The 18,626-nt window shown below is 44.5% G+C and overlaps 1 protein-coding gene across 4 annotated transcripts in view; it reads left to right on the top strand.

The window, feature by feature from the left end:
* The window catches only part of MELTF (melanotransferrin), a 224,771-nt gene that overhangs the window by 92,043 nt on the left and 114,102 nt on the right, over positions 1–18,626 (top strand). For all 4 annotated transcript variants that reach the window (XM_086944248.1, XM_086944249.1, XM_086944251.1 and 1 more), the window contains exons 6-7: positions 2,935–3,002; positions 5,268–5,440. In XM_086944248.1, coding sequence (XP_086800374.1) covers positions 2,935–3,002; positions 5,268–5,440 — 241 coding nt within the window. The remainder of the gene's footprint in view (positions 1–2,934; positions 3,003–5,267; positions 5,441–18,626) is intronic.

The following is an 18,626-nucleotide window of genomic DNA, read 5'->3' as shown; positions in this document are numbered from 1 at the left end:
CAACATATCTAGCATCACTCACCGCCACCAGAGCAACTGTCACCAACACACTAGCATCACTCACTAACACCATAGGATCACCTAGCATCACCACAGCTTCATTCAGCACCACAACAGGAACACTTTGCACCACAACACCATCAAAGTACGGGTACGGTGCATAGTGTTAATGTGTTGGTGCTAAGTGATAATGTGTTGGTGTAGAGTAATGTTGTTGTGGTGTGTGGTGGTGCTTGTTGATGCTGGTGTTGTGTTGAGTGATGCTGATGTGTCGATAATTGTTGGTGTGGTAGTGCTGTGGTGGTACTGAGTGGTGTTGTATTGGTGCAGACTGTTGTTTGTGGTGTTGCAGAGTGATGTTGTGGTGTTGAGTGATACTGTAATGGTTTAGAGTGATGGTGTGTCGGTGCTTAGCAATAATGTGGTGTTGTTTAGTGATAATGTTTTTTTTTTAATTTACGTGCAAGTCTTGAGTCTGCATGGTAAGTAATAGCATTGAGCAGGCGTACGCTGGGGAGGGAGTATTTAAATAAGTAGTCAGCTAAATAAGAGAGAGTCTGTGTATTTCGTCATATTGGATGGATGTAGCGTATAGTATTATTGTGGGGGCTATAAGTTATGCTGTGGTGATGCAATGGATAGTGAGGGTGATAGAGTGAGTGAGTGTGAAGGATAAATAGAGGTAGGGCAATAGAGAGACAGGGTATAGATGGATGGATGGAGTGGGGGGATGGACGGATACAGTGGGAGGATTAATGGCTGGATGGATGTATTTATGGATGGAGAGGGGGGATGGATGTAGTGAGGGGATGGGTGTATGGGTGGAGTGGGGTGAAGGATGGATTAAGTGGGTTTCTGGATGGATGGTTGGAGTGTGTGGATGGATGTATGGAGTAGGAGGATGAATGGATGGATGGATGGTTAGATGAATGAATGGATGGAGTGGGATGGATGGATGTCGTTGGATGGATGGATGAAAATGTGTGTGTTCAAGCAAAATTGGAGAATGGCTGCCAGCTTCATGTTGTCAGCGTGCACAAAGTAAACAGCCAATGAAAGGAGAGTCTGTGTGAGGGAGGGGGCGGTATGAGCGAGAGGCGCACGCAGGGAGAGTCTGCTGGTCAGCTGAATGCAGCGTGCAGAAAGAGCTAATGGCAGAGAGGCTGCTAGAGAGAAGGGGGTGGGTGGCTGTGGGATGCATGATAGTGTGCTGGAGAGCAAGAGGGGGATGATCAGCGCGAGGTGCGCGAGTCAGCTGAAAAGAGCGTGCCCTAAGTGGAGAGCCAATGGGAGAGAGGCTGTGGAATGAGTGTGGTGGCTGTAGGATGCATGATGGCGTGATCAGCTCGAGGCGGTCGAGTCAGCTGAAAAGAGCGTGGACTAAGTGAAGAGCCAATGGGAGAGAGGCTGTGAAGTGAAGAGCCAATGGGAAAGAGGCTGTGGACTGAGTGTGGTGGCTGTGGGATGCGTGATTGTGAAGTGAAGAGCCAATGGGAGAGAGGCTGTGGACGGAGTGTGGTGGCTTTGGGATGCGTGATAGCGTGCTGGAGAGCAAGGGGGTGTGATCCGCTTGAGGCGCGAGATAGAGAGGGAGAGGGTGGGAGGACTTAAAGTGACGAGCCATTGAAAGAACGTTAAAAAAGTGCACGGGGTGTGATCAAAGTGAAGCGCGAGCTGGACAGGGAGAGGGTGGGAGGACTTAAAGTGACGAGCCAATGAAACAGCTTAAAAAAAAGCATTGGGCGAGAATGCGCATACTTGTGTTCACGTGCACTGCATCAAATCGCCAGTTTGGTTAAACTCTGGATAAGCCCCTATATCTCTCGCCAGCTCGGATGCGCAAGCGCATCGAAAGGCGAGACCTAAAAAGGAACCATTCCTTGCTGAACATTGGGGGCATGTGGGGTTTGACGTGAGATATATATTTATCACAATGTATCTGCGGTGTAATATATCCCGTGCACGACTTTAATTTTAATAAAGTGGAGGCGAGTTGGTACTGTGGAGGATTTTTGGGCATTTATTTTTCTGTGCATCATTAACAGCATGCGCAATGTTATTTCACACTTGATTACACATGTACTCATTGATATATAACTGTTTCTTTTAAAACGAGTGTCCTATGTTATTTTAAAGTGTGTTTCCGGACATTTGTTAACTAGGCCTCACTGAGGGTCTAGCAGTCATGTTCAAAACGGATGTCACCCTTGTTTCCCCCGTGTACATTTCACTGTTTATTATTTCTGCAGCACACAGTCAAGCAGGTTAATGTTTGTTTATTTTCATTGTCGTCATTCATGCTGTTCTCCATGAATTTTCCACGACTCAGTCACACAACTTCAACTATTAGATCAGGGTCCTTCTGTTAGCTCACTGTATTCTATTCATTCATAATAGCTTGCTGTTATTCATGAATTTACTTTGTTCCACCATCTCCAGATGGCAGTAGTATAGAGCGTGCAAAATAATCATTCATTAAGTGAGATAGTGCATAGATGTTGTGCCAATGTGACACTTAATGGGACTGTGCTCTGATTTGCTAAAGAAATGATACATTTGCTCACACCACAGTGATTCTACAGATTTGGTAATTTTGTATGCAAAAAAATGAATGAAAACTCTTGATTTGGGGAGTGAGACAGAGTTTTCCTGAGCTTCTCTGAATGATACTAGGTATGCTGTCCACCTTTCTTCTGATTTTGCTGCCTAAGTGGGACATATCATATTTTTGATTCTTCACATCTCTGTATTACTCTATTTGCTGAGACCCTACACAGAATTGACTCTTTACTGTATTTTCTATAATTTTTTTAAAACTATTCTGCTAATCTAGAACTTAGTTATTGAGTGGGCCCTTTTACTCTAGTGATACATTAGTACATTTTCGTTCAACAAGACTTTGATAAATTATTATCAGTCGTTTTCATCCTTTAGGTGTCTGACTGAGGGAGCCGGAGACGTTGCTTTTGTGAAACACAGTACAGTGGCAGAAAACACAGATGGTGAGTAAGGGCAATTATTTATCATACATTTACATTTTATTCTTAAGCAAACATTGATATTGCAGAAGGCAATTTCCCACTTTATAATCCTAATTTTGCATACAAATCCATAGTCATGGTCGTGTTCACCCCAGTATTACTGTGGTCACACCAAGGAAATCCCCTCAGTCTGAAACATGATCACTCGATCAATCAGTACTTGTAAAGTGTGCTAATCACCACAGGGGTATCGAGGAGCTGTGTTAGTGGGGGAGCTACTCAAACATCCAGGTCTTTTTTTTTTTTAAAGACCTTTATTGTACAAAGTGCATGTTACACAGCTTCCAGCTTACAACCCCTCGGGCCTCAAACATCCAGGTCTTGAGGTCGCATTTGAATTCGGCGAGGGAGGAGGAGGTTCAGAGATGGATGTGGAGGTCACTCCAGGCTTCGGCAGCAAGCTGGGAGAAGGCGTGTCCTCCAGCTTGAGTTCGCTGGATTCGAGGGAACGATGGACTGTACCATTACCTAATAAAAGGGGGACTGGCTGGTTTCTCTCACTGCTCTTCTAGCAAGTCAGGCTCTGTTAGACAGGGATTGTTGGGAGGCTGACACACGTGTCGGAGAATCTCTTATCTGCAGGTAGTGATAAAATGGAGCCCTGCTGTCGCACCCACAAATCATTACGCACACACAATGAATGGGATAATTTAATATGCAGTCTCTCTGTCCCATTATTTTGAATGGGATCAGAAAACATTGAGGGCCTGATTCACAAAGATCCTCCGCAGTCGTAGCAGAGGCTCTGAGATGGTGGTGGGATCTCCCCACTCGTCGGGATCTCCACACTGCAGTTTCGAAGTGCAGAGATCCCACCACGCCTGCTGATGCTTTTTGTGATTCGGGCCCTGTGTTTCTAAACAAGAAATATGGTGATAAAGAACACAATTTTTAGCATTACCATTTAAACAGTTGGCCTGTTTTTCTAGGCCACACACATGTTCTCTGATATTAAATGCAGCCACAAAATGCATACAATCATGCCTCTCTTGTATGTAACATGTATTATTATATGAAAGCCCTGCCAGTGCTGGAGCAGTATTGCTGTGATGTGGTGGCGGTTTATGGTTTTGGGTGATAGTTCCATGCTGTTAGGTGGCAGTGTGTGTGGTGTCAATATATTGTGTTTTGTGTAAGGTGGTGGCAGCTGGCAATGCCCTGATGTAAGATAGTAGCACATCTCTCTGGATTGTCATGCAGTGTTGGGGTATAAGTGAGGTTGTGGAAAGCTAGTGTAGTGCTTGGGACAATAGTATGTTGCTGCAGGATAGTAGTGTTGGGGCTTCATTGATGGGGTGGTAGGGCAGTGTTGGGGTGGTTATGTAATGGTTGGCAATGATAATGTTGTGTTGGAATGTGGTATTCTAGTGCTAGGCATTCGTTGTTGAGTTTTTTGGTATGGTAGTGTGGCACTGAGGTGACAGTGTAGAGTTGCAAGGTGGTAGGACATTCCATTCTTCTCCAGCATCTCCATGGTTTCCACCTCCTCTGATCCACCCCTGCTTCTCATGCCCAATCCCCTCTTTATCGCTACCCCTTCTTCACAATCTGTCTGGACATTGAGTTCATTCTCTCACGTACAATCCTGTTCTCCTCCTACACATACACTACCCCGTCTCCTCAATCAGTTTGGGCATTTGGTCTATTCACCCACGTATGTCTTTACCAGTTTTTACATTTATGAACAATAATCCGCTTACAATTAAAGTTCAATGGCGATTAATCAAATAGATTTCTTGTATAGGTTAACTCAGATTGATTTCTATAGGTTAAATCAAATTGTACATCAAAGCTTACAGCATACTAGCTTCACCCATGGATTTTGTTAGCGTCTGGTGTTAGTGGGGAAATCAAACTTGTTTGGATAGAAAAGAAAATGATAAACATTTGTACGAAGTGTGGGAGAAGTAACAGAACTTGAAAAGGAGGCTTAGGTTACTGTGCTGTTTTCTGTGTTCGGAAAACAACACTTAAAAAAACCATATTTGTTCTACTATTGGGCCTCCAAACAGAGAGACGTCAAAACCAACTCAGTTCTCAAGTTCTTGCACAGGAGCTGTTTACCTTGGCAAATGCCTCACCATCTGCATTTGTTAACCAATTCCAGTTTCTAGTTACACTGCACCTCACAATTTAACTGAGCAACATTGACATTAAAGATGGTTTAGATACAAACTCTGTATTTTGATGCTCATTGCTTGTTTGGTAAATTGAATTTTCTCTTAGACAATAGCGTTGACCTTCAGTCTAAGAACTTCAGACTCCTATGCAAGGATGGAAGCCTCCGAAACGTCACCGAGTGGAAGAAATGCAGCCTGGCCAGGGTACCTGCTCGAGCCGTCATGGTGAGACCCGACGTTGACGCGTCTGAGATCTTTGGACTTCTTAATACGGGACAGGTAAGATAGGTTTGTAATATTTGATGCTTCCCTGTCCTGTTGTCTAGAGTACAATGAGCATTCTCTCAAAGCCCTGAGCAATAATATCAGCCATTACATAGGATATGCCTATGCTTTAAAACATTGTTATAGATGTCCTCCCGCAAACTTAACAACTAATGAGAAATGCATTAAGAACCTGAGATTCCCTATTTAATCAAAGATAGGCTTCTGGTAACGACTTCGCGATCTCATGATCCTTTTTTCGATAACTTTTTTTTCGGTATAGCACAAGTATATTACGCCATGCTATAAATGGTTAGACCAGTGGACTGTTCACTTGAGGAAGAGAATTCTGAAACTATGGTCCAGGCACATTTATCTGAGTTCAAGGCTAGAGAATATATTAATGATTCCTTTGCAGGGCTATCTGATTGCCAGTTTGGATCTTGTAAATGAAGCAGATTGAAACGGATTGCTCGCAAATACTGGTGAAGTGCATCACATTACACAGCTGCAGGCAATATTGCATCAATTAGCAATTAAAGACATACACAACATTATTCTTAAGAGTTGAATTTAGAAGAGAGTTTCCTATCTGGCTGACAAATTAAGCCCCCCCAAATCCCTCCCTAGAATAGCTGAGAAATCTGAAAATCTTATTCAAATCTCTGATCCCTGTTTCTGACCATGGACCAGAGTGTTTTGGGCATTTTCAAACCTATGAGGTCGAATGAGCTCTCTTCCAATCAAAGTAAACTGCACACAGACCGGAAGTAAAATCTGAGCATAACAGAAGGACATGATAAGAGTGCATAGAGGTAGAATCAACCAATCCAGAAACGAGAACCCTTTAACTTTGCTGCGTCTCTCCTTGCCCGAAGAAATAATTTCAATGCAGTAAGTGCTTTAATTTAGGGGGGATCGCCGGTGCTGTGGAGGTGTCTCTGGCTGGCACTGATGGCAGCTGAGTGAACAGCACGCAAAAATGAAGTGCCACTACCGGCCAGTCAGGTAGAATAAAGTACTTCTATGCGAAGACGAGTGCTGCGTGGCAGTCTCCAGCGATGTCTGTTCAGGCACTTTTTAACTGCCGTCTGCTGTTGCAACTTGTGCCCCCTTGGCCACGTGCTCAGCCAACCGAAGAGTTCAGGCCCAAGACGAAACCAAGCGGTGAAGCGCTCAGTATGGAGTATTATCCACAGCACCTGTTTACCAGCAGCAGTCAGGTTAGTCATTCATTCATTTTCGGGTCTACAGACTACTGTACTGTCGAGTTGATCTCTGCAGCATTTGCTTATTAATACTAGATCGCAATCATGCCAGTTACAGCACACCATTCATTTCAGACTGAGCCTGACAGTTTATTCCTTCACACACAGGACACATTGTATTTATCTTGTAACTGCGATAAATTGCCAGGCAATTTCCAGCGCAGAATAGCTGTACTCAGAGAGGAACAGAAGTTTTTTTTTTGGTTTTTTTTGCACAGTTTTATATAGCGCGAACGCATATCAGAGCTCTTTTTGTTGCACCAGTTACGTTACATGAGGGGACACATAAATTTTTTGGTTAGGCACATATTGTCAGCAGCCACGGCACAGTGATGGTTTTGGCAGTATGGCTGTAATTCTTGCCATACTGCAGGCATCCAATGCTCAATGGTGGTCCTCCTTGATATATCATAGATATCAGTGGCACTCACATGTTCTATAATGCTGGACCATGCAATATTAAAGCCGCACAACAGCCTAATGCTTGATCTGGCTTAATGGTGATACTTCCTGGCATATTGTTGGTAGCAATCGAATGCTGGCACAAAAGTAAATATTTTTTCAAGTGTGTCCTTCTTGGCTCAGTAGTGGCTAGTTACTTCTATATTATAGTGCTACGAGGACCCAGCCTGCTACTGTAGGAACATGAATTTTCACATTGTTTTAAAATTGTATTACACACAGTATATGCTAGCCTACCACAACATTTGCAGTCATAGTTCATTATAAAGCAAGTGTAGACTTTCATTTCAGGAGTTTTGCTCCAGTTGCAAGATATTATTATGTTATGTTACAGGTTTTTTAAAGCGCGCAGCTGCCCCAGCAAAGAGGCGTCCCGGCGCTGACAAATCTAACTGGCTCAAAAATCCCCAGAGAGCTCACCCAGCAACATTCAAAGGCTATGTTGAAGGAAAGAGGAGGGTTTTAATTGCTTTCCTGAAAACCAACACATCCTCCATCCCCCGGATAAGGGGCAGCAGGGAGTTCCATAGCTTGGCCGCCATGTATCTAAAGCATAGCTTTCCAAACTTTTCATGTTGGTGACACACTTTTTCGACATGCATCATTTCGTGACACGGTAATGGAGTGTTGGGAGCAAGCCTGAACCAACTACATGGGGTTCGGGTGTTCTCTAACCGAGAAAATTTTGAAAAAAAGAGTGGGCAAATGATGCATTTTCAAGCAAATTTGGGAAAGCAGGAAGGTTAATAAAGCAATTCTGAATCTGTTCTAACAAAGACAGTGACTGGCAAAACTGTCCAGGTAGGAGTGCAGTAGACTCTGCCAGGAAAAGGAAGCGGAATCTGCCTACTACAGCTCAATGAAAGACAGGAGAGGGCTCAGAGTCTGCAGGGCAATAGGAATGGCAGTCTGGTAGGTGGCAGAGGCCGTCGGACAGGAGGCATAGTCTGGCAAGAGAAACTGAACCGAGTGAACCACTGTATAAATGACAAGCTGTAGCAACAAGCCGAAAAGAAAGGACAGAAGAAAGAGAGCAGGGGATGTAGGGAAGAGTATGCCTGTCATGGCTTGAGGAGAGGAAGCAGATCCTGTCAGGCAAAGATGGGGGCAGTCTGTCAGGCACGAGTACTGCCAGAAGAGGTGGTCAGGGATGCAGACAGGAGGGACTGACAGGAGGAGGCTGCTAGACAGGAGCACTGACAGAAGGGGAGCAATCAGGGATGTGGTAGGAAGGAATGACAGGAGGGGGTGAGGGATTTTTAAAGCAGGAGGGACTGACAGGAGGAGGCTGACTGACATGAGGGGGTCAGGAATGTGACTAACAGGAGGAGGCTGACTGACAGGGGCAGTGACAGGAGGAGGGTCAGAGATTTTGAAAACAGGAGGGACTGACAGGGGCAGTTACGGGGGGATTAGCGAGCCAGGTCTCATTATACTAAGACAGGGGTGGGCCAGAGGGATGGTCAGGACAGGTAGATTCTGACAGGAGGGGTATCCCTGCTAGGAGTGGACGAGGGGCAGTCTTGCAGGAGTAATGACAGGCACACAGAGGCGTGCAGGCACATAACCAATAGTACCAGAATGTGCAAATAAATTAAGCCATGTGTAAATAAAGATAAGCAATCATATTATGGCCTTTGCATTCTGTCTTTGACTTATTTTTTGCATATTATTGCATCTGGCTGCGGAAAGTTTGGAAAGCAATACTCCTGTTTTGTTTTCCTGCACAAAGTCGACCAGGTAAATTACAAGTAGGCAAAATTGGTGTTGCGAAAAAACACAATATTCTGAGATTTTAAGCATCGAAAAGGGAAAATATACAGTATTAAAGCATTTACCCCATTCATTCTTGCGAAACTTGGAGGTAATACCACACTGAGGACAAACGAAATCTTGTTCTATCAATATTGTACCAGATAAACATGTCCATGGGAAGTGATGAGCAGTCCTTCTATATGGGCTGACGTCAACTGACCCATGACCTTGGCAGTGCCAGTAATTTAAATGCTCAGGCACTCCTTCCATCCAGTACCGCCCACAGTCAGTACATTACACACACAACACAACATTCACGGCGCACAGTGACCTCCACGTGTGCCCCCGGTCATTCAAAGAACACAAACTATATATGCTGTGTTACTTGGAGGCAACATGTCCATTTTGAAACCAGCGTGTGTCAGTGTAGGATCCACATGCACACAGTGGCCAATGGAGCTCACCCACGGCCACTGGGCACGTCATTGATGGAATCCGCCCCCCACCCACATTCTTCCCACATTATGGCAAAGCGAGGGGTGGATTACCTCACTATCTGTGGAGAGGGCTGTGTGGGACTCGACTCCCCCTGCAACATTACAGAGGCAGCAGGGTTCTTACAGGCTTTTTTTCAATTGCGGTAGCAACCTATGGCTTTTGATTGTTTCAGGATCTACACATAAGCAAACCAACAAACTAACACAATGAAATTAGTGTGATAAACTAAATTAAACAGTCACAAAAATTATACACTCAATGATATAATAAAAACAAAGAAATATAATCACAAATGATGGTGGCTGTATGATGGCTCTTCAATGTACGTTTCAGCGCAACACTGCGAGTTAATCAGGAAAGCCACAAGATATTCTAGATTTGCTGATGTAAATGGTAAGATAGCAAGTGCTAAAAATCAGCTGCCAGATCGTAGAAAACATCATATCCGAATCCTAATATTGGAAGTGCCAATGCCTATGCCTCTAATGTTTAACGCTGTAAATTTTAAACCGATGTGTGTATTGTTCACTAATCTAAAAACTATGATGCATGTGGAGAATGAAAATATATTCAGAGAGGAATGTTTCCACTGCAAGTAATTGAAACCGTGTTGTTTGAATGAGATGAGTACTTCTGCTCTGGTATTGGTAATATTTGAAGTAGCTGAATCAAGCCGAGGCCACGTTAGCGTGTCAGAACTTCAAGCTTGTGAAATCATCTGCTGAATGTGCGTGGTTATCAGTCGATCAAGCTCAGGAACCGGAAGATGTTCCCATCTTATCATTGCTACTAACTCTCTGACGTTGGTCCATTTTTTAGGTGAGGAGACCATTATTGGTTCACTGTCCGGTGTCGGAGGAAGCGGTGTGGGCCGTGCACCGGAGGAATCAGACACGGAGCGGGTGTGAGATTGGATACTTACAAGTGTTTATCCGGGCATGGGGGCTGGATCTCGTATATGCTGTGGCCTGGATTGCGGGTGCTGCTTGCGCTTGAAAGCTGTGGGCCTCGCTTGACGCAGAGGAATGAGGGGGTTGAAGGCAACCTGGGCCCTGGGGGACAAAGAAAGTGAGACGGTGCACAAGTTTATAGTCAGGTCGACGGACAGAGAGAGGCCGGCACAGTGCGGCGGTCTCGGAGGACACTGTGTGGGCTGGAGGAATCAGACACGGAGGGGGTGTGAGCTTGTGATTCTCGCCATTTTCATAATCTTAGGTGATCCTAACTACTGCTACTCCAGTCTTACCGCTAGCCTCCTTCTCATCACCCTTCTTCCTAAACATGGTGCCCTTTTCCAACCTTCCGCGATCAGAGAACGACAGGCTTCGATCAATGCACTCATCGCTGTTAGGCTGCCATCTAGTGGTTGGTGCGTATTCTAGCGCTTCAAGGCGCGACACACCTCCACATGGCAGGCGACACAGTAGTGTGTCGCGACACAGAGATTGGAAAGCTCTGATCTAAAGGAACGGCCACCAATGCGGCTGAGCTTAATCCGTGGTACCGTCACCAGGTGTTGTCCTAGTGAACGTAGGTTATGGTGAGGAACATATGGGGTCAGAAGGGTACATAAAAGTTCTGGGCTTCCAAGTTTGACAATCTTAAACACCAGACACAAAGCTTTAAACTGAATCCGGGCAGAGATAGGGAGCCAATGTAATCCCTTGATGGTAGACCTGACCGAACATCGGCGGGGAAGCCCCACCAACATCCTAGCTGCCAGGTTTTTAACTCGTTGGAGCCGTTGAGTCACAGCTTTGTTGGCTCCTAGGAGTAGCACACTAGCGTAGTCCAATCGAGACAGAATAGTGGATTGAACAATAAGCTGTCGCACTGCTGGTTCAAAGAACTTCAAAAGAGGGCTAAGGCCTCTTAACAAGCCCATACACGTGGCAGCCACTCGCTTAGTGTGGGTCTGATAACTGAGCGAGGAATCCATCCAGATTCCTAGGTTCTTAGCTAAGGTCTTAGGTATAGGCATAGTCCCTAGGGAGACCGGCCACAATGCACATTCCACAGGGTGGTGTTTTTCCCCAGCAGCAGGACCTCAGTCTTTGTCGCATTGAGCTGAAGGCAGTTGTCTGCCATCCATTGGGCCACCGCTGTCAGCCCGTCTCTGAACCTAGATGGCCCCTCAGCTAGGGTAATCACAAGCTGGGTATCGTCGGCATATGATATCATCGTTAGGTCCCAGTTCTTTGCCACAGCCGACAGTGGCTGGACATATAGGTTAAACAGAGACGGGCTTAGCGCTGATCTTTGCGGAACCCCCTGGCCTATGGGGTGAATTTGAGAAAGAAATGGCGGTGCTGATACCCAAAAGGATCTATCCCTCAGAAATGACCGAAACCATTCCAATGCAGATCCGGTAATCCCTATTGCCTCTAAGCGATGTAAAAGAATGGCATGTGATACCGTATCAAAGGCAGCGCTGAGATCCAGCAGGATCAGCGCTGCACTCTGACCGGCATCCAAAATCAATTGCAGATGTTCAGATGTGGCTAATAGGGCGGATTCAGTACTATGGCCAGGTCTAAAGCCGTTCTGAGAGGGGTCCAGAATGTTATGGAGGCTCATGTATTGAGATAACACATTATTCCCATGAGCCTCAGCAATCTTCGCCACCCACGGGAGGAGAGAAATAGGTCTGAAATTCTCTGGTTTAGAAGGGTCCAACGTGGGTTTCTTAATAATAGGTGAGACCCAGGCCTGTTTCCAGATCTCCGGAACCACGGCCGTGGAGAAGGACAAATTAATTATTTCGCCTAGTGGCTGGTGAAAAAGCACTAGAGATTCCATAAATTGTGCTAGTTTCATAGGGTCTAGCGGGGACCCTGATTTGATTTTGCCACATAGCCTAGTGAGATCTTTACTAGATATCTCTGGTATTAAAGCCAGGGTGGGGCCCTCAGCTTTTTCCCCAGCAGGGGCAGATGGGGGTTGGTGATACTGCGGAAAGGATTGATACATTTTTTGAACTTTTTCAACGAAAAAGGTGGCGAGTTCCTCGCATTGCTGAGCAGATGTAATGGACGAGATAGCTCTGTTGCTCTTAAGATTATTTACGATTTTAAAAATGCATTTAGTCGGGTTTGAGCTGTTTTTAATCTCTTCCGCATAAAATGTGGCACGTGCAGAGCAGATAGCCTTATGATACTGCTTTATTTTCCTCAAGTATTTTATTTTATCTTTGCTATTATACTTCTTTCTCCATATCCGCTCTGCCCTTTTACATTCCTTCCTCAAAGTTCTCAATGATTCGTTATACCATGGGCTAGAATTTGACTTGCGCCCTTTCGACCATTTGGCTGGTATAAGAGTGTCCAGTCCTCCCAGAATCCATTTACAGAAGGCACTGTAAGCCAGCTCCGGATCAGCCAGATTTCGTAGGGGGAAGGTGCCCAGGGCCACTTTAAGATCTTCTGATTTCAATTTGTGCCAGGGCCTCTTAAAGACCGGGTTCTCCCTACCTGGCCTGAAAGGCTCAGTGATGTTAAACTTAAATTCAATTAAGTAATGGTCTGTCCATCCCATAGGCTTAGGCGGAATTATACTCACACCTGGGATATTGGAGAAAACCGGGTCCAATATGTGTCCCGCAATATGGGTGGCCTCTAATATAAGTTGTTCAAGCTGTAGGGCCTCCAGATCCGCCAACAGATTCTGAATGGTCGAGTCTTGGATTTGATCAAAATGAAGATTAAAATCTCCCACAATCGTAAAATTGGCGGATCCCACTACCATGGAACTAACTGTCTCCAATAGTGCCTCGATGAACTTGGTTAGTGGCCCAGGAGGACGATAGACATACAATCCAGAGAAAGAAAAATGTGCACTTGTTTCAATCCTGAAACGAGCACATTCACATCCCCAAATATCTTCCTTAGTAAAGGAGCAGGGGCACTGCGCTTTATAAATTATGGCTATGCCACCACCCCTAGAATCCCTGTTAATGATATTAATCAGGTAGCCAGTGGGGAGGGTAAGATTGAGAATCCCCGCCATATCATCCCGTAGCCATGTTTCACATAAGAAAAGAACATCTGGCCTTTCCTCGGTGAGAAACAGCTGCACCTCCATATGGTGCTTGACAAGGGACCTGACATTTAATTGACATACCCTGAACAACATAGGTTTATCTCTATTTCCCTGTCCCACCCGACATGGTGTTGGAGTGGCAAACCCACACCTCCTGCAGTTCAGGGCAGTCTCTCCCAAGCCAGTTGGGGGAACCCCACAACTCACGTGGCTTTGGTTGAAAGCGATAAGCGTCAGCCTGTCGTAGCGCATGAGTTCTGTGCAGGCTCGACCAGGGGGAATGGCGAGAGGCGATGACTGGGCGATGACGGGCGCAGACGGGCTTGCCTTAGGCGCGCCTTTGGCGCGCTGCCGGCACGCCCGCCTGCTGCGCCCTCGCCAGGTGATTGTCATTTAAAGGAGCAGGAAGAGGGCGGGAGTCTGCAATCGACTAAACCGCCACCCCACAATCCTTCTAAGATGGCGCCCGCGACAATCCCCGATCAGCTCCTCATCGGCTGTACGGGATCGCGGTATCGCTGTGAGTGTGGAAGAAACACAGCGCGTAATGCCAAAGGTGTCACAAGCATGTAAGTGAGTTTTTTTAAATCAAAAACTACTTAAAGGTTACACACCCCAACTCTCCCGGCTGAGCCTCAGGAAAGCAACTAACATTCACACATAAGATAAAAGAACAATTAAAATAGTAACACGCCTGCTTTTCCCGTCTGAGCCTCAGGAAACACCAAGTAGATCTGGTGAGCGCGCGTAGATTAGGGCTATTTAAATATTTCAGAGGGCGGGAGTCTGCAATCGACTAAACCGCCACCCCACAATCCTTCTAAGATGGCGCCCGCGACAATTCCCGATCAGCTCCTCATCGGCTGTACGGGATCGCGGTATCGCTGTGAGTGTGGAAGAAACACAGCGCGTAATGCCAAAGGTGTCACAAGCATGTAAGTGAGTTTTTTTTAAATCAAAAACCACTTAAAGGTTCCACACCCCAACTCTCCCGGCTGAGCCTCAGGAAAGCAACTAACATTCACACATAAGATAAAAGAACGATTAAAATAGTAACACACCTGCTTTTCCCGGCTGAGCCTCAGGAAAGCACCAAGTAGATCTGATGAGCGCGCGTAGATTAGGGCTATTTAAATATTCCAGAGTGTGGGAGTCTGCAATCGACTAAACCGCCACCCCACAATCCTTTTAAGATGGCGCCCGCGACAATCCCCGATCAGCTCCTCATTGGCTGTACGGGATCGCGGTATCACTGTGAGTGTGGAAGAAACACAGCGCGTAATGCCAAAGGTGTCACAAGCATGTAAGTGAGTTTTTTTAAATCAAAAACCACTTAACGGTTACACACCCCAACTCTCCCGGCTGAGCCTCAGGAAAGCAACTAGCATTCACACATAAGATAAAAGAACGATTAAAATAGTAACACGCCTGCTTCTCCCGGCTGAGCCTCAGGAAAGCACCAAGTAGATCTTCTTGTGGATAAGTTCTTATATTTATCTCTCTCCATGCACCTCTTTACATGTTTTTTTTTCTCATGAGAAAGTGTCACACAGTTGGCAGTTAAATATCATTCGTAAATCCACTAATATCATGGACATGTCACATATAAGTAATCTGAAAACTTGGCAGCTATGATGCCTGTTCTGCACTCACACAGAATCCGTCTCCGGTTAACCGCATCGCTGCGGCGGTTATTTTCGCGCTACGCGTTTTTTTTCTAAAAGCCGCTTTAGATGACGAGCTCAGCTCGTCATCCGCACACGCCCCCTGTGGCTGATGACGAGCTGAGCTCGTCATCAGCATCGAAGGGGTTAAGTACCTTCCATTTCTAGTGCTCAAATGGGTGTAATTTCTGATATATATATATATATATATATATATATATATGTGTGTGTGTTTGCCTCGTCTTCATTGCTTGATTTTGCACGCGAAAACGTGTCACTCACAGTCGTTGAAATATCACTCATAATTACACTAAAATTATAAAAATGTCACACATAGCAATCTGAAACCTTGGCAGCTATGAGAAAGGGTACTAGAAACTGTCAGGCAAGTCCTGTGTAGACTTTAAGATTTTTCAGAAGTTCTAGAAATATGCAAGCGGGAAGAATGGCATAGACAGGCAGGGAGGGAGTTCCGCACCTTCAGGACAAGAAGATCACAACATTGAGATTGAGTGTGGCTAAATGGGGGAGGACAGGGTTCCCAGCCTGACTTTGGTGGCAGAGTGTTGGCAGTGAGGACGCATAAACAGTAAGGGGAGAAGTGATGTAAGGAGGGAACAGGCGATAGAAAAAGGCAGCAGAACTGAAGAGTGAATGAAAAAGGTAGGCAGCGAAGAGAGACAAGATGGTCAGAAAGGACTGTCAGAACATCTGTAGTAAAACGTTTGAAGGGAAGAAGTATGACTGATTTAAAGACTCATTCTAGATGTTGAATGTCAATAGGCAGGTAAGATAAATCAGTAAGATGGAACAGAGGATGTGGCCTTACGGCTAGACTGCCAACTTTGAAGCTAGGAAACCAAGGTTCAAGCCTCGGGTCAACGCAACATCCTGTGATTTTGGGCAAATCACTTAATCTCCCTTTGCCTACCAAAAAAATGAATGTGTCCTTGTGTAACGTAACTGGTGATCATGTAAAGCGCTCCAATACCTTCGGGTCCAGTTCGCGCTCTATAAAAGCTGCAAAAAAACAAGCACAAAATAGCCAAGCAAAGACAGAATAATTGCGAGGACTAAAGTTTTTTGGGCCTTCGGTGTCAGACTTAGATGACAATTGTAGAGCTGCAAGCCGCAGGAGCAAGTAACGGTGAAAATGTGCCATTGAAATAGACTTTAAAATCATCTCCCCCCCAGGTTGGGAGCAGAAGGGATAACAATGATGTGAAGAAGGAGAAAGTTAGAGGAGGGAAGAGCAGTAATCCTGCAAAGTTCAAGCTCTCCCCCAGGAGGGAAAGCATAGCCCAGTCTCCATGGAGATATACTGTGGGGTGGCAATGTCTCTTCTCTCAAGGATGACCATTCAGGAGGCCTGTAGCAGTTATACAAATATAAATTAGCATGGATAAAGAAGCACTAAACAGGAACTGGTAGAACGTCCAAATGAAACTGAAAAGAAAGGCTTTGCACATTTATTAACAGGAATCAAAATATATTATTCCATATATATATATATATATATATTCATGTGATAAAGGCCGCAGGTTGGCGATCGAAACATTTCATATGGACCATGTCTTTGTGAAATAAAGCTGCATATTAATCGGAGTCTGTGCCCATGTTATTTGCTGCATCGTCGAACTTGGGAATAATTTTTTTTTTCGTTATGTGATCCGTTATGTGATCAAGACCGCATGCTTGCGGTCAAAACGTCTCATCTTGATATGTATATGAAATAAACTTTCCTGTTTGCAACTATTACGGAGTCTGTGCCTGTGTTTGACCTGGCGTGGTCTTTGCTTGGGATCCTGGTTTTATATATTACCACTAATGAGTCACTTAGCAATATTGCATCTGTCTGCACTCTCAGTACTACATGGTCTGGAATGAGAACTGGAAGATGCCCTAGAAAATATTTAACTACCGGCCCCCTATTGCACGAGTATATTGCACGAGTATACAGTGATATTTTAACTTTCTGGGGGGGAGGGGGGGGTACATTTGGAATGGTCTGGGAAAGAAGGGATTATGTATTTTACCCGAAGATTTTTAAAATGTTTATAAAAAGACCAAATGAGTCTTTCTTTGGAAGAAAATTCCAATATATATGCTGCAGACAATCATATATTTTACTGTTGAATCTTTCTCGCACAGTGCCAAGAAGCATTATTTAACTATAGTGGGAAATTATGCAAAAACATAAAGCTGTAAATATGAAAGACAACGTTGACGAAAGGGTTTTGAACTGGATACTGCAATACAGTAACCTACTCTAAAAACATGTTATAAACCCCTTTTCCCAACGTATCAAAAAGTCAATATTTAAGTCTCATTTGCCCACAACCTGAGCTCAGTTGAATCTAAATTAATCCTTAAAGAGTTTGGAACTGTCTCTATTATAGCATTAGTGCCTGCTGTAGCGGGCTCTACAGCCATCACAGGCTCGCTCCGGCTCAGACCTTTAACAGGAGAACGTTCCTTTAATGGCCTGTAGAGCCCTCTGCTGCAGTCTCTAAGGCTATCAGAACATTCCGCCCCTAGAGGGCAGAATGTTGTAATTTGTAAACAAAGGCCTCACTGAACCCCAGGGGTTTGAAATACACTCCGGCTCCATGTGGCCATTGTTAAACATTGGAATGATGATAATACGGGCTTCTACTGGCCATTAGAGCCCTGGAGCACTACACTGTTTTCAATTGAGCACTCAAATTCTAATTAGGAACTAGACTTTTAGTCCCTACAATGGTGGGGCTTTGTGAAATGCAGAATCAGTTTCGGCCATGTGTGTCTTGATGCCAAATATTAGCTTGAAAGCTACTCCTGGTTGCTGTAGTACTTATCAAGCACGCAGCAAAATGGTAAAAATTCATTTCACACTAGTTTTGCTATTTTTATGTAACAATACATACCGTTTTCAAATGGGAAAAATGAAAGTAAATTTAAGGTAAAGTGGTAAAAATGTTTCAACATAAATTTTCTCAGTTATTTTGAGAAAAGCTGAATCCTAGACATGTAAAATGGTTAATGAACCCTAAAAGTATCTTTCAGTTTTGCAATTATTTCCCAATCCGTTTTCTCTGTTTTTACTGTGGTGCCATCTTTCTGTTTGCTTCATTCCCTCCTACAATGAAATAGTATTAAATATATCTAAATTTGCTCTTTTTTTGCACCTCTCCAAAGTTCGCATAACCTGTCTTTTTGTGTAATCAGACACGTGTGCAAGATGTAACGAAACTCAGATTAGAAAAAACCTAATGTAATATTGATTTTTGAGCTATGATATAGTGCTCATAGGAGGTCAATTAAGGGTTGCCGGGGTAACAACTCTTAACCCTGGCCTTCCCTTTGTTAGTAGATTGAATACAACTAAACAAGGCTCTAAAAGAGCTGTTAATGCTATATTTGAAGTAACAAAGTCTCTTTATTCGGTTAAATAAATAACCATAAAAGATATCAAACAGATTAAAACTCATGAGACATCCAAGTCCATTCATCAATAGATAAACACACTATACACAG

The sequence above is a fragment of the Lissotriton vulgaris genome, chromosome 11 (genome assembly GCF_964263255.1).
Source record: "Lissotriton vulgaris chromosome 11, aLisVul1.2, whole genome shotgun sequence".
Classification (NCBI taxonomy): Eukaryota; Metazoa; Chordata; class Amphibia; order Caudata; family Salamandridae; genus Lissotriton; species Lissotriton vulgaris.
Note: the sequence above shows the minus strand (reverse complement) of the source record. Positions and strands in the feature narration are given on the sequence as shown.